The sequence below is a fragment of the Garra rufa genome, chromosome 4, assembly GCF_049309525.1.
Source record: "Garra rufa chromosome 4, GarRuf1.0, whole genome shotgun sequence".
NCBI lineage: Eukaryota > Metazoa > Chordata > Actinopteri > Cypriniformes > Cyprinidae > Garra > Garra rufa.
This window is the reverse complement of record NC_133364.1, coordinates 6397989-6419850: the sequence shown is the minus strand read 5'-3', so window position 1 is coordinate 6419850 and position 21862 is coordinate 6397989. Positions and strand designations below refer to the sequence as shown.

At 33.6% G+C, this 21862-nt stretch overlaps 2 protein-coding genes across 2 annotated transcripts in view; both read right to left on the bottom strand.

Moving 5' to 3' along the window:
• The window catches only part of LOC141333462 (metabotropic glutamate receptor 8-like), a 60070-nt gene extending 43096 nt beyond the window's left edge, over nt 1–16974 (bottom strand). Inside the window, exons 1-3 of the mRNA XM_073838476.1 lie at nt 16969–16974; nt 16866–16887; nt 16016–16216 (exon numbers count right to left, since the gene is read on the bottom strand). Of these exons, the coding sequence (XP_073694577.1) occupies nt 16016–16216; nt 16866–16887; nt 16969–16974 (229 nt within the window). The remainder of the gene's footprint in view (nt 1–16015; nt 16217–16865; nt 16888–16968) is intronic.
• Nucleotides 16975–20724: 3750 nt separating this feature from the next.
• LOC141333461 (protein phosphatase 1 regulatory subunit 12A-like) overlaps nt 20725–21862 on the bottom strand; it is a 38195-nt gene continuing 37057 nt past the window's right edge. Inside the window, exon 16 of the mRNA XM_073838475.1 lies at nt 20725–20874. Coding sequence (XP_073694576.1) covers nt 20725–20874 — 150 coding nt within the window. The remainder of the gene's footprint in view (nt 20875–21862) is intronic.

The window sequence follows — 21862 nt, the reverse complement described above, 5'->3', positions numbered from 1 at the left end:
TATAACACACCTCCTAAGGCCATTCCTTTATTATTTCAGTGCAGAATCATTTGAGAAGAGGATAGAGCTCTGTTACAGAGTTAAACGCCTGCCGCTGCACTCCATTTTAAGATTCACCGTCATGCCGCTTCGACTTACAAGGGGATTTGTTTTACACAACACAATTATCATCACTTTTTTTCCCCAGTTCGTCTGAATGCACACTTCCACAATCTCTCTTCCCGCTCTATCCATCTCACAACACTAATCTAAAAATAAGCGTATGTAGGGAGCCACTGGAGCGGCTGTAATTGTGGCTGAGCTGCCGATTACCCCTCGGCGACAGGCAGCGATGCTCCAAGTTGGACGTCTGGCTTTGTATCAACTTTCATTTACTGATTCTGTGGCCTCTTTGCTCTTCAAAAGCTTCTGCGTTTGCATCCAAGTGAACTAGAGCACCCTAGCAACCACCCAGAACAACACAGAAACTGCTTAGAATTACCTAGGAAATACCCAGAATACCCCAGTAACCACCCAAAACACTCTAGTAACCACCAAAAATATCCTTGCAATGATCTAGAACACCTTAACTACCCTGAACATCCAAATTACCTAGCTATTACTCAAAATGCCTTAGCAACCACCAAAAATGTCGTAGTAACCACCCAGAACACTCTCAAAATCCCCTGTAAACACACTTATAACACCCTAACTACCCTGAACATCTATGAAATGGCCTAGCAACCACTCAGATTGCCTTAGCAACCACCTAGAACACTCAAGCGACCACCAAAATACCCTGGAAACACACCTAGAACACCCTAACTACCCTGAACATCCAATAAATTACCTAGTAACCACCCAAAATGCCTTAGCAACAACCAGAACTAAACTGGAAACAATGTACAGCAACCTGACTACCCTGAACATCGAAGAAATAACCTAGCAACTATGCAGATTGCCTTAGCAACCACAGAAATACCCTGGAAACAACCTAGAATACCCTAACTACACTGAACATCTGACATGCAGAATGTCTTAGCAACCATCCAGAACACTCAAGCAACCACCAAAATACCCTGAAAACAACCTAGAACACCCTAACTACACTAAATATCCAATAAATGACCTAGCAACCACCCAAAAATGCCTTAGCAAACATCCAAACTACCCTGGAAACTATGTACAACAACCTAATTACCCTGAACATTCAAGAAATTATCTAGCAACTATGCAGAATGCCTTAGCAACCACCTAGAACACACAAACAACCTCCAAAAATTCCATGGAAATGACCTGTAACACCTTAACTACCCTGGACATCCAAGAAATTATCTAATAACTATGCAGAATGCCTTACAAACAATCCAGAACCCTGGAAATAACCTAGAACACCAACACTACCCTAAACATCCAAGAAATTACTTAGCAATCACTCACCTTGGCAACCACCTAGAACACTCTAGGAACCAAAATACATTGAAAATGAAAACACCCTAACTATGCTGAACATTCAAGAAATTATTTAGCAATTATACAGAATGCCTCAGCAACCACCTAGAACACTCTAGCAACCACCCTGGAAACAACCTAGAACACCCTAACTACCCTGAACTTTCAAGAAATGACCTAGCAACCACTCAAAATGCCTTATCAACCACCAAAACTACTCTGGAAACAACGTACAACAACCTGATTACCCTGAATATCGAAGAAATTACCTAGCAACTATGCAGATTGCCTTATCAACCACCTAAAACACTCAATCAACCACCAAAATACCATGGAAACAACCTAGAACACCCTAACTACAATGAATATCCAAGAAATAACATAGCAATCATTTAGAATGCCTTAGCAACCACCCAGAACACTCAAGCAACCACCAAAGTACCCTGGAAACACACCTAGAACACACAAACTACCCCGAACATCCAGGAAATGGCATAGCAACCCCTCAGAATGCCTTAGCAACCATCCAGAACACTCAAGCAACCACCAAAATCCTCTGGAAACACAATAACCACCCTAAACATCCTAGAAATTACATAGCAAATGCCTTCGCAACCACCAAAACTACTCTGGAAACAACGTACAACACCCTGGCTACCATGAACATCGAAGAAACGACCTAGCAACTATGCAGAATGCCTTAGCAACCACCAAAATACCAATTCAAACAACCTAGAACACCCTAACTACACTAAATATACAAAAAATGACCTAGAAACCACCCAAAATGGTTTAGCAACTACCCAACCTACTCTGGAAACTACGTACAACACCCTAATTACCCTGAACATCCAAGGCATGATCTAGCAACTATGCAGAATGCCCTAGCAACAACCCAGAACACTCTAGCAACAACCTAAATACCCTGGAAACATACCTAGAACACCCTAACTACCATGAACATCCATGAAATAGCCTTGCAACCACTCAGATTGCCTTAGCAACTACCTAGAACACTCAAGCGACCACCAAAATACCCTGGAAATGACCTAGAACACCAAAACTATGCTGAACATCCAATAAATGATAAAGCAAATATGCAGAATGCCTTAGCAACCACCCAAAATACCTTGGAAACAACCTAGAATACATTAACTACCCTGACCATCCATGAAACGACCTAGCAACCACTTAGAATGCCTTAGCAACCACCCAGAACACACAAACAACCTCCAAAAATGCCCTGGAAATGACCTAGAACTCTATAACTTCCCTGGACATCCTAAAATTATCTAATAACTATGCAGAATGTCTTGGCAACCACACAGAACACCCTAGTAACCACCCAAAATACCCTAGCAACCAGTGATAATAAAAAAGTAAAATAATGCAATAAAAATACAAAAAAGTAAAATACAGTATATGGCATGTAAGAAATATTTATTAGCACATTTTTTTTTTTTTTTTTTAGTTTGCAGCAACAAAAAAAGTGAATGTTGGACGCTAGTACAGTTTAAACCAGCGAAATCATGTGACAACATCCCACTCACTGAAGCATTGTATGCACCAATTTGCCTACTACTATAAAAATACTATGAAGTAGGCAGTGCCCTGGCATTCCAAACAAACATTTCATTTACACACACACACACACACACACACACACTGGTTTACATGTTTTATGGGGACATTCCATAGGCGTAATGGTTTTTATACTGTACAAACCGTATTTTCTATCGCCCTAACCCTACCCTACACCTAAACCTAGCCCTCACAGGAGATTGTGCAAACTTTTACTTCATCAAAAAAACTCATTGTGCATGATTTATAAGCCTGTTTCCTCATGGGGACCTGAGAAATGTCCCCACAAGGTCAAAATTTACTGGTATTCCTATCCTTGTGGGGACATTTGGTCCCCTCAACGTGATGAATACCAGGTACACACACACACACACACACACACACACACACACACACACACACACACACACACACACACACAAACATTTATTCCATTCCACACAAACACACCTGATGCTCACACACATGCACATATTACAGCACTTCACACTTCTAAAAAGGCCAGCACTGGCCAGCGGTTAATACAGTGTGTGTGGTCTGTGAAGGGACCGAGGAAGTGCAGTGACGGGCAGTAATGAGAGAGCTCCAGTTCGGGTGACTTAACTCATCAACCGGCGCTCAGATGTAATTGTTCCACAGTATCAGCAGACTCAGACGCTTTAATGAGGAACCTTTCGCTTTCCCTGTGATATTGGCCATGGCTGAACGCCAAGACGTCGCACATCCGTCAACCATTACCACTCAATAGCACAAGACTCTGTGTGAGTGTGTTACTTCATAGGTGCCAAAGGGTGAATTGCACAAAAACATGTCCAGGTCACATCCCACCACAAATTCATAATTGCTCATTGCCATAATTTTAGACAAAGACGATGAAGTTTATGAAGTTTTTTTTTTCTCTGTGACATTTTAATGACAAATGAATTAAACCCCTTAAATTAAATTCTCATTATCAAAATGCAACCAGATGTTCTTTTTTTTTTTTTTTTTTTTTTTGCTGTTGCCGTTATTCTCCAATATGATTCTTCTCTTCATTACGATGAAATTTGCTTTATTGTATTTAATGTATTCACATTAATGAAAGTATATATATATATATATATATAGATACACTGTAAAAAGTTTGCTGTAAATTTTACAGTAACTTACTGGCAGCTGGATGCCAGTAAGTTACTGTAAAAATGTTTACAGTATTATTACTGTAAGTGCATTTACAGTACTAAAAGGTATTTACTGTAATTTCATTTACAGTATTTTTACTGTAATTTCATTTACAGTGTTTTTACTGTATCTTCAATTACAGTATTTTTACTGTATTTTCAATTACAGTATCAGTACTATAGAGTTTATTTTCATTTATTTTAAACATTTTTTACCTGTAAAAACAATCCAATTTAACCTACAGCACTGTAATTCAAGATTTTTACCACCCCAACCCCATAAAAATCACAATAACTCATAAGCATTAGTTCTGATAATATTCTTTTTAATTGTTGAACATTTTCTTTTTAAAAGTACAGAGACTTTGTATCATGGCAAACATACACATACTGAAAAGCAAAAATAAGTAAGTACACTACCAGTCATAAGTTTTTGAACACTAAGATTTTTTTAAAGAATTCTCTTCTGCTTACCAAGCCTGCATTAATTTGATCCAAATTTAATTTATTCCTTTGATCAAAGCTGAATTTTCAGCATCATTACTTGTCTTCAGTATCACATGATCCTTCAGAAATCATTCTAGTATGCTGATAAACATTTTATTTAATTTTTAGATTTTTCAGGATTCTTTGATGAATAGAAAGATATTATTTAGCAAGGATGATTTAAATTGATCAAAAGTGATAATATAGACATTCATAATGTTACAAACTATTTCTATTTCAGATAAATGCTGTTTATCTGAACTTTCTATTCATCAAAGAAACCTGAAAAAAATGTACTCCACTGTTTTTAGCATTATAATAATTTCAGCAACATCATAATAATAGTTTTTGAGCAGAAAATCAAATTATTAGAATGATTTCTGAAGGATCATGTGACTGCAGTAATGATGCTAAAAATTAAGCTTTGATCACAGCAATAAATTACATTTTAAAATATATTCAAAAAGAAAACAGTTATTTTAAATAATAAAAATGGTTCAAAAGTGTATTGTTTTTGCTGTACTTTGGATCAAATGAATGCAGGCTTAGTGAGCAGAAGAGACCTTCTTTAAAAAACATTTAAAATCTTACTGTTCAAAAGCTTTGTCTGGTAGTGTAAATAAAATAAAATCATACAGTAAAAATGTGTTTGTGTTGTGTTAAATTTTAGTAGTTTTGAGTCAAAGTTGACAAGCTCTCTGATGAGAAACGGCAGAATGGGATTCAGGCTGATGCTTGCTGTTTGCACCCTCTTTCCAGAAGTCCATCTGATCTGTGACTGTCAATGCATTTTCTGCCACAAAGGTTGACTGTCTGAACGAACCTGCAAACACAAGAAAAACAGTGTTTAAAGAATTTGCCTCAACTGTCAAACTTGGTGCTGTATGCATTTAAAAAAAAATTATATACTACATACGAACGCAGTAGTAAGAAAAAAAACTGAAGAAACTTTTTCTAGAAATTTTTTATAAAGAATTTTATGAATGGGTCAGTAAGTCACTGATTCTAGGTGTTTAAAAAAGGTAAATTCATTCAGTAATTAAACACTGCTGTGTGCAGAGATGCACAACATGGCTTTGTTAAGAACCGTTTTTACTAAATGGAGCAAAAAGACAATATTTTCTTCTTGATTTAAATCACTTAATATTACATTCTTGTTTATTGAATTTTGTTGCCCTGACACTTAGTAAAGTCTGCCACAGACCATGCTAAATGCTAACTAATCTGTTCATATAAACATTCTAAACAGGTGTGTGTTTCCTAGAAAGTCTGTGCATATAATAGGCCTACTATGATTAAAAATCTATATTTGTTGCTTTACAGTAACAATAATCTAAATTGACAGACAGTAAGATTGCTATTATGAATTTAAAGGTTACAGTAAGTTAAAGATACCTGAAGCAGCTGCATTTTGCTGTTTAAATGCTGGTTTAATAGAAATAATTTTAATGCGCATGCAAACTCAATCTTGATGGTAATAAAAAACATTCCCAGGAAATAAATACCTTACAAATGTGTACTTTAAATACAATATAACTTGCTTAGGATAAAAGCATCTGAAAAATGCATGAATGTAAATGCAATGTAAAACAAAATATGTTTTAGGTTACCTTATTCTGCATGTCTGTAAAATGGACAGCTGGCTGTATGATGATTCTGCCCTTGATGGTCAGCATCCAGTTAGTGCTTGGAGAAATCTCCTGTAACAGACAGTGTCACAACACCCTTTTAGTGTTACTATAGTTTATGATCAGAAAAGACAACTACTGTACAGTAATAAAATTTACATTTTTAATAAAATAAACATTTATAATATTTATTAGCAAAACTTGCTATATTAATATATTGCTAGCTCGTTACTCTCTTTAAAAAGTTAACCTGTTCTGCAAGTCAGTGGAGAACAGCAGCCTGTGGCTAATTTGGCTAATTTAATAACGTTAACATTAACTTAGTTAAATTGATGAAAGGGGAAGCTCACCTGTTGTTTGCACCGCGACGACGGCAATCACCAGAAAAGACTCTAATACACCTCCGATGCAGACGACATGACCACGAGACCACAAACTTGAAAATAAAACACAAAAGATGCAGTTAACCGCGGTGTTCAGTTTTACCTCAGTGTTTCATGTTAGCGCGCTGTTTATGTCACGTCTGTCACTGAATTTAGGGACCGTCTATAAAGTTACATACGACATTCATACACACATTTCTTACTTAAACATCATTTGAAGAGAATTACCTTGCTAAAATATAAAGAGGCAGTGTTTAAAAGATATTATGCTGCTCTGTGACTAACGTTAAGTTTGTCAACTTCGGCTTACTGACATTATTAGCTTACCAGTTCATGTTATCGTCGATACTATGGCAGTCATTCACAGAAGAAGATCCAAAATACACCTCCGCGCTCCGACGTTACAGACGACATCCAGACCAGAAACTTGAAAATGACAAGCAAAAGAAGGGCTTGAAAATACAGTTTAAAATCTCCACAGAAACAGTGGTGTTGCTTAACGCACTTTACCTCAGTATTTCACCTCAGTTTGCTGTTAAGCTTGAGTAAGGGCTCGTCAGACGAACTAACTTGCATTAAAGGGCAGCCGAATATACAAACGTGTTTCTCAGTTTAAATAAAGTTTATTTCGACTAATATAGGTCACCTTAATTTACTCACCAGTCCATGTTTTCACCGTTATGGCGGCGCCCCGGCCGTCAGTCAGAAAAAAAAAGGCTACCGACATGAAAAACACGATGAATATTGTTAGTTTGCTGTTAACAAGTGAAAACAAATTAAAATTGTTCAGTTTTTCATAAAACAGAAATAATATACTAACCTTTTTGTCGAGTTATTGATGCAACATTTCTCTTTTGTCCTTTTTACCGCCACTTCCTCTCAACAGGAGAAAAAAAAATCTCCCTTGCCATTGGTCAATTTTTCGCGGGCAAGTTCACTACTGTAAACGGATTTACAGTAGTGGAGAATTACAGTAGTGATCATATATTTTCCCATAATCCTTTGCAGTTTACAGTAAAATACTGTATATACATTTTACAGTATCTTACTGTAGATATTACAGTAAAATACTGTTCAAATTACAAAAATCGGTTACAGTGTATATATACACACGTGTGTGTGGGTGAGTGTCTACATGGTAATATATAAAATATTTTTAATATGTTTTTTGCACCATGGTAATGAGAATTGGGAGGTGAAAATGTGTTTTATGATTTTTTTTTCCCCCCAGTCTAAACTCAGACTGAGAACAGCTGGTACATTTCTGTGGCACGTGCTCAGTTTACAATGCCGTTTCTCACAGTAGGGATCATTTTGTCTGGATCCTGCTAAGAAAACATAAAATAGGACAGGCTACACACTGGTGAATGAAGCGGTGCACGCAAAGACTTCAGTCTGGGAGGCATGGCTTTGGGAACGTGCCATTAACAACAGACCATAAAAGTGTCATCATAACAAATGGCAGGTGTCCAGCATTGAGAGGCAATGCAATCTCTAAATAGGCCTAATGCTGATCTACTGCAATGTAAATCAGAATTCATTCACACGTTCAGCACGATTCACCTCTTGGATCTGACCGTAAATGTTTTTCTGTTTCTGATTTCTTGAAACGCAGCCCATGTAGAGCAGATTGTTGCGCTATAACTGCACCAAAACCATTGAGCTGAATCATTAACTGAAACTGAACCGCACTGATGGACCATAATAATAATAATAATTTAAATAGAGCTGGATGTGAGCATGCTGCAAAGTTTAATAATGATAAAAATGCATGCATTAATCATTTGGGGCTCTACGGTCATTTTTGATTGGAAATTTTTTTATTAAAAAAATATATATATTGTTTTCATATTGACTTCATCATAATGGTAGAAAGTTTGGTAAATGTTTAGGTATTTGCTATGTTAACACACACACACACACACACACACACACACACACACACACACACACACACACACACACACACACACACACACACACACACATGTTGTTGGGTTTACATGTTTTATGAGGACATTCCATAGGCGTAATGGTTTTTATACTGTACAAACCGTACTTTCTATACACCTACCCTACACCTAAACCTAGCCCTCACAGGAGATTGTGCATACTTTTACTTCATCAAAAAAACTCATTGTGCATGATTTATAAGCCTGTTTCCTCATGGGGACCTGAGAAATGTCCCCACAAGGTCAAAATCTACTGGTATTCCTATCCTTGTGGGGACATTTGGTCCCCACAACGTGATGAATACCAGACCACACACAGACACACACAAAACGTGATTCGAAAAGGTTTAATGGTCTTATAAGAAAAAATTAATTGGCCTGTTCATGGTCAAAAAAGGCCCAAATTAGGTTCATGGCCTTGATTTTCTCATCATTTTAGAGTAAAACAAGTTTCTGAGAATATAAATTTGATATAAAAAATATAAAAAAAGTAAAAGATTTAAAATTACCTTTAGTAAAAATACCTTTTTTACTTAAGACTTACTTCAAGAAAACTTCATTTGGAGTACTACTTGTGCACAATGCACAGTTCTTAATATTAAGCCTAAAATGTGTTTCAATGTCACTATTGATGAGGATTGTATGATCTTCAAATAATATTGGTCTTTAAATGCAAAATATTTAAAGTGTACCTAAAGTATACTTGCAATAGTTTCACTTTAGCACAATCAAATATACTTAAGTATATCTTTAGTTGAACTTTAATACTACTTCTGCACAATTAAAGTGCATTATGTACAAAATTAGTTGTTCCAGTTTAGAAGACTTTAAATATACCAGTTTAGCATACTGAAAGTACAATTGCAATATTTTTAAGTACATAATATGTGAATCTATTTACTTAGCATGAAATAAATGTATTTTAAATACATTTTAGTATACTTATTTTGCACTAGGGACGCGAGTAGCACCAGAGGGTTAAGTACATATACACTACCCTTCAAGTGTTTTGGGTCAGTAAAATTGAAAGAAATTATTCTGCAAGGATGCATTAAATTGATCAAAAGTGACAGTAAAAACTCTGTTGCATAAAACATTGATGCATAAAGATTCTATTTTAAATAATTTTAAAAAATATTAAGCAGCTCAACTGTTTTCAACATTGGTAATAATCAAAAATGAGCAGCAAATGAAGCATCAAGTGTCAGAAGACTGGAGTAATGATGCTGAAGATTGCTTACTCTATTTTTCAACACATAAATGCAGCCTTGGTGAGCATAAGATACTTAAGACTTAAAAATCTCCAACTTAAAAAAAAATTTGTTGCTATAAATTTACATTCATCCTTTGCTCTTGCTCTTTAATTTTTTTTGTCCATATCTGCTTCAACTACTTCACTGAGGCTCTTGTGTCAGGACTCTGAGGAACTCTTATCTGCGGGAGTTTCTGATCCTCTCCAGGAGGGTGTCAATAACAGCAAAGTGTCTGCAGTGGTCTGTGGGATCATGCAGGCGGCCCATCTCACGCTGCTGAGAAAGGTTACAACAGCTCAAAGAAAGAGGCACGGGATCGTTAAACAGCCCTGTTTGGCAGCTATAGCCTTTTCCCAGAATGCTCTAGGGCAGAGTCGGAACGATTTTTATTTTTATTTCCTTTTTCTATTTCTAGAGGTAAATTGTATTGCTGAGAGGTTGCTCAGCAGACAAAATAATAGTTTATACGTTATATAAGAGATATATCTCTTTTTGATACTCTCTTGAGAAAATGTGAAATTTCTTATGGTAGGAGAAAATCCAAAGTCTCCATTTATTAGCTATTGATCTCACCAATGTCTAAGAGAAATCTCATAAAGAGAAACCTTCAAAGAGATAGTTCTTCCAAAAATACAATCAAACTGGTGAAATGGTTATTTACAGCAGTTCTTTGAAACAAACTCAAAGAACTAGTTCATGGAAAGTAATCTGACTCGGATTACAGGGAATACTGTTTAGTTTCTTGCACAAACTGATCGTTTCACTTCATAAGATGTCAAAGTATCGTCAGGAGCCATGAGAATAAATTTCGTGCTTTTTTGACTCTGAAAGTGACTGTAGTGTTTACTTGCTTTCTATGAATCACCAAGGGCCATGACTTCAGCTAAAAATCTTTGTTTTGGATAGATCTAATGGGAAATGTTGCCTACTTCAAAACAATTGTCACATTTAGAAATTGCTACTAAAATGTACAAATAATTATGAAGAAATTGCAAGTATCACATAGAATTAAACATTACATTTTGAAGAAGAAAGACTGAAATAGTATTTTCTTGTAAAACATACTCCAATAATCATTGTTTTATTTACAATTTAGAAAATACAGTATTTTATTTTTTATTTATTTTTTATATTATTTAGTCTATTATTTTATCTCAGTTGATGTTTGTTATATTTTCAGTAACAAAAATGTTTTATGATTTAACCATACTAAACATATATATATAAACATATAAATATTTTTAATTCAGGTACAGTTCAAATATCTTGCATTTAAAGATATATTATTCAAAGATTGTACAATCCCCATCAATAGTGACATTAAAACACATTTTAGGCTATAATTTAATAATTATAATAATAATAGATGATAGAAATGTGCATTGTGCACAAGTAGTATTCCAAATAAAGTTTAATTACAATTTTTATAAGTCTCAAACAATAGGTCAGTAAATATTTGAATAGACTTGAACTGCACTTAGTATGAAATAAAAGTATTTTAAATCTATTACTTTTTTTCTTTTTTACTAAGGGCGCTTTCAATGTATTTTAAAATATAATTTATTCCTGTCATCAAAGCTTTTTTCAGCATCATTACTCCAGTCTTCAGTGTCAAAAGATGCTTCAGAAATCATTCTAATTTGCTGATTTACTGCTCACAAATAAGTAAAACAAAATAAAATGGTTTCCTCACAATATTGGCAGTCTAAAATGATTACTTCATCAAAATGTGCAATCAATACACGTCATACATACACAGCAGAATAACAGCAACCAGGTCTCTTTCTCTAATGACATTTCTGGACACATTCAGGAGTGCATACGCTCTCAGTGAATTTTCGGTATCTGTCTTTCACTTCAAACACAGTCGATGAGGAACGCAAGGTGGTGGAACAAATAACCCAGGTTGCATTGCCCGCAAGAAAGCGAATTAATGAGGTTTTAATGGTCCCACGCAGCCCCGCCACCTTAATCGCTCAGCTGCAGTTATGCAAATGACACAACTTGAAGGCAAACATAAGCAGATGATAACAAAACGCTGGAGTTGGGGGATAGAAAAATGAAAGAGTAGCAAAGACGCACAGAGCAAAACTAATATTTAAATGAATCGTTTGATATGGTTTCAAAGAGAATGTTTAACTTCTTTTGTTTCAACACGATTCAAGGCGCATGAGGGAAACGAAAACAGTCAATCACGCGCAGCTCGCTCCTCACGAGTTATAATGCGCTCTTATTAAGTCGCACACGGCACATTATGAAGAAATATGAGCACCCCCGCTTAACTCACATTTTCCAGTCTCTGCTTTGATGCATGTGCGATGATGTTAGGGGTCACTGAGGGATGTCGTAAGACCGCGGTGCAACTTGGCAGAGAAATGGCAAACACAACGAGAGGGAAGAGCGGCGATCTGCGATTGTGAGAATTAATGAATGAGCTTGGAAGTAAGAATTATGAAAAATGAGTGAAAACACTTGAATATGTACATAGACAAGCACTCAGCGCTCTAACATGAGAAGACATGCCTGTGGCGCTGCATAGTAAAATATGGCATAACACTTTATAATAACTTTAATATGGCTTTAATGCACATTTTACTGTATAAGGCTTCAAGGAATAATTGAAAATTGAACATTCTTTCATCATTTATTTACTCTCATGCTTTCTTGGTATATAAAATTCCTTCTAATGTCATTGGTTCTTGCATGTCTCGTAATCGATCAAAACACTGCAAACTTGAGGTGAATTTACTGTCTTCACAAAAGTTTACATGGTATTTTCCTTTCGTCCTGCTTCTGTATTATGCATATTAAAGTAGTGTTCATAAGTGCAGAGCTGCTTTGTTTAAAGCTACAAGCAAAGAAATGCTGTATTGCAGCTGTTCCATAAGCGCCACCTGCCGGCAGAAAGTGAATTTGCGTTTTCATTCAGTCCTGCTGTTTCTGTTTCATGCAGATGTTTTGTGTAGTATAGTTTACAGAATTAAGCTCAGATCATTCTGTTTTCGCTTCAAATGGAAAAGACCACAGGCTAATGGTGCATTTGGTCTTCCAAAAACTATAGTCAACATTTAAACTGGATCAAAAAAGTTAATTAAAGTTGTCCTAAGACAAGAACGCTCTAACATGAGAAGACATGTCTGCGGCGCTGAATAGTAAAATATAGCTTTATAATAACTTTCATATGGTTTAAATGCACATTTTACTGTATAAGGCTTCAAGGAATAATTGAAAAATGAACATTCTTTCATCATTTATTTACTCTCATGCTTTCTTGGAATATAAAATTCCATTTTGATTCCTTCTAATGTCATTGGTTCTTGCATGTCTCGTAATCGATCACAACACTGTAAACTTGAGGGGAATTTACTGTCTTCACAAAAATTTACATGGTATTTTCCTTTCGTCCTGCTTCTGTATTATGCATATTAAAGTAGTGTTCATAAGTGCAGTGCTGCTTTGTTTAAAGCTACAAGCAAAGAAATGTTGTATTGCAGCTGTTCCATAAGCGCCACCTGCCGGCAGAAAGTGAATTTGTGTTTTCATTCAGTCCTTCTGCTGTTTCTGTTTCATGCAGATGTTTTGTGTAGTATAGTTTACAGAATTAAGCTCAGATCATTATATTTTCGCTTCAAATGGAAAAAGACCACAGGCTAATGGTGCATTTGGTCTTCCAAAAACTAAAGTAGTCAACATTTAAACTGGATCAAAAAAGTTAATTAAAGTTGTCCTAAGACAAGAACGCTCTAACATGAGAAGACATGTCTGCGGCGCTGAATAGTAAAATATAGCTTTATAATAACTTTCATTAATATGGTTTAAATGCACATTTTACTGTATAAGGCTTCAAGGAATAATTGAAAAAATGAAAATTATTTCATCATTTATTTACTCTTGTGCTTTCTTGGAATATAAAATTCCATTTTGATTCATTCTAATGTCATTGGTTCTTGCATGTCTCATGATTGATCAAAACACTGCAAACTTGTGGGGAATTGACTGTCTTCACAAAAGTTTACATGGTATTTTCTTTTCATCTTGCCTCTTTTGAATATTAAAGTAGTGTTTATAAAAAAGCAAAAGTTCATAAACGCAGTGCTGCTCTGTTTACAGCTACAAGCAAGGAAATGTTGTACTGCAGCTGTTCCATAAGTGCCATCTGCTGGCAGAAAACTAATTTGCGTTTTCATTCTGTTTTTGTTTCTTGCAGATTTTTTACGTAGTATAGCTTACAGAATTAAAGTCAGACTGTTCTGCTTTTGCTTCAAATGGAAAAAGAACACAGGCCAATGATGCATTTGGTCTTCTAAAAACTACAGTACTCAACATTTAAATTGGATCAAAAAAAGTTCATTAAAGTTGTCCAAAGACAAGAACGTGTATTGTTTTGGTTTTAGCAAATAATCACTTTTAAGGATGTAACGATGCACGTTGAAAATCAATACAAATATGCAACAATTCAATGTTCGATGTTAAACGAGTTGTAATACAATTTGGGGTAAAGGGTTTACATAAATGTATCTCTGAAAATAACTGTCTTCACATATTTAGATGGTATTTTCTTTTCATCTCGTCTCCGCATAATGCATATTAAAGTAGTGTTTATAAGCGCAGTGCTGCTTTGTTTACAGCTACAAGCAAGGAAATGTTGTGTTGCAGCTGTTTCATAAGCGCCATCTACTGGCAGAGAGTGAATTTGCATTTTCATTCAGCCCGTCTGCCGTTTCTGTTTCGTGCAGATGTTTTACATAGTATAGTTTACAGAATTAAAGTCAGACTGTTCTGCTTTTGCTTCAAATGGAAAAAGAACACAGGTCTTTGGTCTTCTAAAAACTACAGTAGTCAACATTTAAACTGGATCAAAAAAAGTTCATTAAAGTTGTCCTAAGACAAGAACGTGTATTGTTTTGGTTTTAGCAAATAATAACTTTTAGGGATATAATGATGCACTCCAAGCTGGTTGAAAATCAATACAAATATGCAACAATTCAATGTTTGATGTTAAACGAGTTGTAATACAATTCGGGGTAGGGGATATATAAATGTATCTCTGAAAAGAATTGACTGTCTTCACATGTTTAGATGGTATTTTCTTTACATCTTGCCTCTGTATAATGCAGTGTATACAGATACATTGTATGGGTCAAAATTATAGATTTTTCTTTTTGTCATAGTTATGTCTATTCATGCACTTGGTTTTTCCTATTGTCTCCCCCTGTCGATCTGTGTTAAATGGTTTTGCCCTCATCACCGTTATCTGTTTCACCTGTCTGTCATTATTAGTTAAGCCTTATAAGCCTGTCTTTGAGTTCCTCACAGTCTTTGCTTAATGTTTTACGTTTGGTGTGTGGAAGTTCTTCGTGTTCCTGATCAGTCTGTTCCTTGGATTATATTAAAAGACTTTGTGTTTGTGAAATCGTGTTCTCGTCTCGTCAGTCCAGCACCGCACCGTAACACTTTTATGCTAAAAATCATTAGGATCTTAAGTAAAGATCATGTTTCATGAAGATATTTTGTACATTTCCAACTGTAAATGTATCAAAACGTAATTTTTGATTAGGAATTTAACTTTAAAGTTGATTTTCTCAATATTTTATATTTGTTATACACCCTCAGATTCCAGATTTTTTAAATAGTTGTATCTCAGCCAAATATTGATCTATCCTAACAAACCGTACATCAATGGAAAGCTTATTTATTCAGACGATGTATAAATCTCAATTTCAAAATTGACGCTTATGACTGGTTTTGTGGTTCAGGGTCACATATAACGTAGAAATTTTGGAAATCAATCAAAATGTATTATAAACTGTATATATATATTATGATTCTTTGAATAAAAAATGTTGAATAGAACAGCATTTATTTGAAATAAAAATCTTGTGTAACATTTTAATGCATCCTTGCTGAATAAAAGTATTCATTTCAGAAAACAAAAAATACCTTACTGATCCCAAACTTTTTGATGGCATGTACAACTATTTATCTGTTAAGCATTAGAGGCAGAAACCAGACTCACATACTGGCAAAAAAAATCACTTGAAACTTGAACAGCACTCAATAAATAAATAAGACTCTGCCTTGAAAGACATGCGACTTGCGAACGAGTCTGATTGTTGTTCTGCTGAAGATCCAAGCACTCACCATTGAAATTAACGCTCCGGATGTATCCCAGCAGCTCCTTTCCATTGATATTGCTCATGCGGGGACAGAGGCCTGGGTATCCAAAGCAATAGTCCCTGTGCATGCGGTGTAGAGCGTGTGCCATGGCATAAACCGCATCCATCACGAACTGTACTTTCCCTTCCTGCTCGTAACTGGAGTCGCGGCCAACCTTCTCCAGACCTGCAAGAACAAACACAAAACACACATCCTGAACAAACAAGGCCTTTCGAGAGCTCAGCATAAGATGTTTAATTTGGAGAATCCACTCTTGCAGATGCAGTAATTCTCTCCTTAATAAATTGCTATTTAATGTTTCTCAAACGTGGGCACTCATTAGAGTAATTAGCTAATCAAATCCTCGAGGAGGCTCTGTGTGCCGGCCATCTGATGCACATGTTTTGCCTGTTAAAGCTGCAAAAATGTGTTCTTTCCAAACAAATATTTTCTTCCATATCTCTCGAGACAGCAAAAGTAATATCACGCCTGCCGTTCGGAACAAATATTCCAGCTGTTGTTGTGCGTAAATTGAATTTGGCTCGGGCATCTATGATTATTTCTTCTCATAATCATCAGAGCGCTTTCCAACTTGGTGTATTTTAGCATGGGATGCCTCCGGGAAGATCTTTCTTCTGCCGCCACGCTTTTCGACACAATGAAGGATAAATAAAACGTGGGCAAGGTGAATTAGCAGGATCTGGAGTCCTCCATCGCTTCTGCTGTCAGTGAGGAATTAATAGGCTCCTGTAAATGAAATCCAATCCACTTTTATAGCGCTTTCAGAGCAATGGGGAAATGATGCATTCGGTCTTCCAAAAACTAGATGGATTACCTGACCTGAACGGTGTGATTAACTACACACAGAACAACAGGCCAGAGAAAACTGACTCCCAGTGTCAAAACAAGGTGAACATCAGGTTTATTTGTGGTCACACCTCCATAGTGACAGTCCATCCACTATCAAAATCATGAACTGTGTTTGGAAAGCAGTACTAGCTGGAAGCTGATTGGTGAAATATATCGGTGGATATTTAAAATAAATAACATAGACTACATTATAATATATGGTAGTAAAAATAATAAATAGTGTAATAAATAATAGAATTTATATTATAAAGAAATTATAATTAATTATTATAATAATAAAAAATGGTATAATCCTGATATATATATATATATATATATATATATATATATATATATATATATATATATATATATATATATATATATATACCTAAGTATAATATAAATATATAATGAATATAAAATAGTATAAATTAGCATAACAAATATAATATAATATAATATAATATAATATAATATAATATAATATAATATAATATAATATAATATAATATAATATAATATAATATAATATAATATAATATAATATAATATAAATAACAAATATAATATATTTAAAGGAAAATAAAATTTCACTCCTCAGGGGCCCTCCCCCCTGGTAATTTAGTCCCCCTTTTCACCCAGCTAAGATGCCCATGAAGTTAAGACAGAAAACTACTTTTTTACTAAACTTTCTACTACACTTTTTTTAAATATTTAAAATATGTTATTTTAAATTAATAATAATAATATTAGTAATAATAATAATAATAATAATAATAAATTTAAAATAAATAACAATCAATGATGCAATAAAATAATAAATAATAACTGTATAAAAATAATACAAATCTGAATATAATATAAATATTTTGACACATTTTTTACATTTTACATACCACAAGGTAAACACACACACACACATACACAAATAAAAATGTTATAAAATGATTATTTTTAGGTATTAAATAGGTATTTATTTATTTATTATTTTTTTATATATATTATAAATACATATCTAACATACATAAATATAAAATAAATATAATATATTTAAACAATTAAAAATGTATTTAATATACAAACATTTGTAACGTTTTGCATGCCAAGTCACAAAACTAGACTCAAAATTTAAATACTATATTTAAATATTTAAAAATGTAAACACTATATTTAAATATTTAAAATAAGTAATAAATAAATAATATAAACAATGAATGATGCAATAAAATAATAAACAATAACTGTATAAAAAAAGAATACAAACTTGAAAATAATATAAATACATAATTAATATAAATAAAATATATGATTATATTTAGCATTTCTAACATTTTTCATACCAAAAAGTTAAACACACACATATACATAAAACAATATAATATAATATAATATAATATAATATAATATAATATTAATATAATATAATATAATATAATATAATATAATATAATATAATATAATACAATCTTGCAGTATTCAGTAAATAGAGAGCTGGCATTCTATCAACCATGAATACAACAAGATTTGGCTTTTGTTTGTGGTAAATTTATTCATTCAGCAGATGCTTTCATCCAAAGCGACTTACAAATGAGCAAACATCCAAACATGAGCGATTACTCATAAGCAGCCAATACCAGCAGCGCCACGATACACAAGTTCACACGCCGCCTCGATTCGGAGCCGGAGCTGAGGGGCTTTGACTGATAATACAATAATCACACAACAATGTCCTGTTTTTATGTGCTCAGGCTTTTCTGCGTCTCTGTTGTGCAGGAGAGGAAACTGACGCTTATGGAGTGACTGATGACAGCACGGATGACAGACAGCTTAATGAGAGCAACGAGGTCCAAATTAAATGTCAATTAGTGGTGCAAATTAAATTCCCTCCCTTCTATTGACGACCTGCTCGCATTTCCCTTCCATCTCTGGAGAACTACTAAAACTAAATACTTTCCTCTGTCTCTAGTTTTGTGGCAGGCTGACAGTATCATATCAAAAGAATGATATGTGGCTTGAATTCGGAGCAGATCGTAATGACTGGCAGTGTCATGAATATGCACAAATTGTCCGGCTTCCAACTTTTCTTTCCCTCACTCTGAGTTACGTCTCTGTGTGCCAGCGTTGAGACAATAATCACCATTCTATATGCTATCTTATGCTAATGAGGACACTTCGCCTATGTAATTTATGCACATCTGACTGCATTACTCAAGCCAAGCTTGGAAAAACAGTAGTACCTGTCTTTGTCAACAACAACACTTGAACTGAAGTTAAAATAAGATATAGATTGCTGCATTTGCAAGTATCAGTCATTCTGCAAAACAGGTATCAGGTTTGTCCTTTATAGTGTATACATGTATGTGTAAAATTTATTAAAAAAAAAATATATATATATATATATATATATATATATATATATGTTTGTTTGTTTGTTCATTTATTTGTTTATTTAGCCATGATATTTTTGGCCTGTGTTCTCCTTATGTTCTACTTTCTATAAAAATAAATAAATAAATAAATAAATAAATAAATAAAATAAAATAAAATAAAATAAAATAAATCTGCAAAAATATGTAAAATATTCTGGATATGTAAAAATCTAGAAAGTTTATTTAATTCATTCATTTTATTTTATTTTATTTATTTATTTATTTATTGATCATTAAAAAAAAAAAAACTATTATAAGCTTTGTCCTCAGTCTCTCAACCCTGGTAAAAAATAAAAGTAAAAACAAAAAAAATTAAATAAATAAAATAAAATAAAATAAAATAAATCTGCAAAAATATGTAAAATATTCTGAATATGTAAAAATCTAGAAAGTTTATTTAATTCATTCATTTTATTTTATTTTATTTTATTTTATTTTATTTTATTTATTGATAATTAAAAAAAAATTAACTATTATAAGCTTTGTCCTCAGTCTCTCTCCTGGTAAAAAATAAAAGTAAAAACAAAACAAAATAAAATAAAATAAAATAAAATAAACATTATTTAAACATATATTAATATAACACAGGCAAGATGAATTACCAAGATTCTAATTCTTTTTAATATTTTAGATAAAATATAAAAAATGAAATCAGTCAACTGTGTTAAAACATTCAAAAGGATTGTTTATACATAATTCATAAATCAATATTATGACATTACTATCTTTTCAAGAAGCAAACTCTTCAAGTATCACTTAAAGACTCAAGGTCTCCTTTTTATCGGTTTTATTATGTTTTTTTTTTCTTTTTTCTTTCTTTTTTTTGCCAGCAGAGAACAATTAAATTAAAAAAAAAAAAAAAGTAAGTCAAGATTAAATGTGTAAATATGTAAGTACACGCCAGCATTTCATTCTCCTAACACATTACACATAAGAAATTACTTAAAAATCAATCCGAAACGGCACAGAATCCCGCGTCTGCCTGCGGCCGCTGCAAAACAAGCCAAAAAGCCAATACGTCTGAGTAGGTTTCAGACAGCCGATCTTGTTTGCCATTGGGGAGCACATTTCTGAAGCCATCACTGCAATTTCTCCAAGCTGATGGGATTCCTGAACTTCAAAATGAGGCTGTCCGAGACCCGATGCCCTCTTTCCTCGAGTTATTACGGCTCACGCGGCAGCCCTGTTTGCTGTCAGCGCTCCAATGCGTGTCCTTAAGCAGCTCTGATTTATTTGAGGAAAGGCTAAACACATCCTGACATCAGTTATTTTATTTCCAACCCTTCTCCCCTCTATAATTTTCAGCAGGTTAGTCTTCGCGTAAGCGCTCGGCTCGCGGAAGAAAGAGTCAAAGCACGCGCGGCACTGGAGACTAGTCTTATTGTTGCCAATAAGATGGAGCGTGAAATCGCATTAAGAGTTGCGGCTGAGGTTCTGCCACCTTGTGCTCTCCAGGGCTTGCTGGGATACGGTTTGCTGGGAAGGCGAGACCAGCTGAGCTCTTGACACCAATCTAACAACAGCCGGATTCGTTTCGTCAGCCGGAGCGGCCAGGTGTGGCGTCTGCACGGGAATTCAGGGTCGCGCGCTTATTTAGACTTCCTGTTTCGGCAGAGAGAGGTGCGAGTCCCAACTGAGGACGCTGGGTTTTAATTACGACTCAGTCAGGGTAAGAAATTGCACAGCGCTGCTGAGGACTCTCGCAGATAGAGAGCGGATTCATTGCTTTTAGTGCACCAGGCAATATGGAGAAATAAAAAAGACTAATTATGAGCAAAGCACAAATGGTGAGGAACCTGATGAAATTATTACTCATATTACACCCCCAAAATCTAAAGAAGAAAATAAGAGAATATATATTAAAGACTTTTCTGCTGGTAATGCACATCCCCTCCTCAATTTCCCATTGTTGTAAAAAAAAATTAATAAATAAATAAATAAATAAAATAAAATACAAAATATACAACAAAAAATGATAAATGAATTAAAAATGTAATTAAATCTAAAATTAAATTAAATACTTTTTTATATTTTATAAAAAAAGTATTTAATTTAATTAAATCTAAAATTAAATTAAATACTTTTTTATAAAATATAAAAGACGAATAAAACTAAACCAAATTAAATTGTAATTATATATATATATATATATATATATATAAAAAAATAATTGAAGGTAATGATGTATATATTTATTAATACTTTAAATATTAATATATAGTTAGGATATTCAATTTTAATTTTTAATATTAAATACTTTTTTATAAAATATAAAAGACGAATAAATCTAAACAAAATTAAATTGTAATTATATATATATATATATATATATATATATATATATATATATATATATATATATATATATTATATATATAATTGAAGGTAATGCCACAAATACTACCATGATGTATTAATATTTATTAATACTTTAAATATTAATATATTCAATTTTAATTTTTTATATTAATTTTTTATATAAATCTACATTAATCTTCATATTGATTTATTATTTTGTCATTGTTATTTTTTTATTTTATATTTTATTATT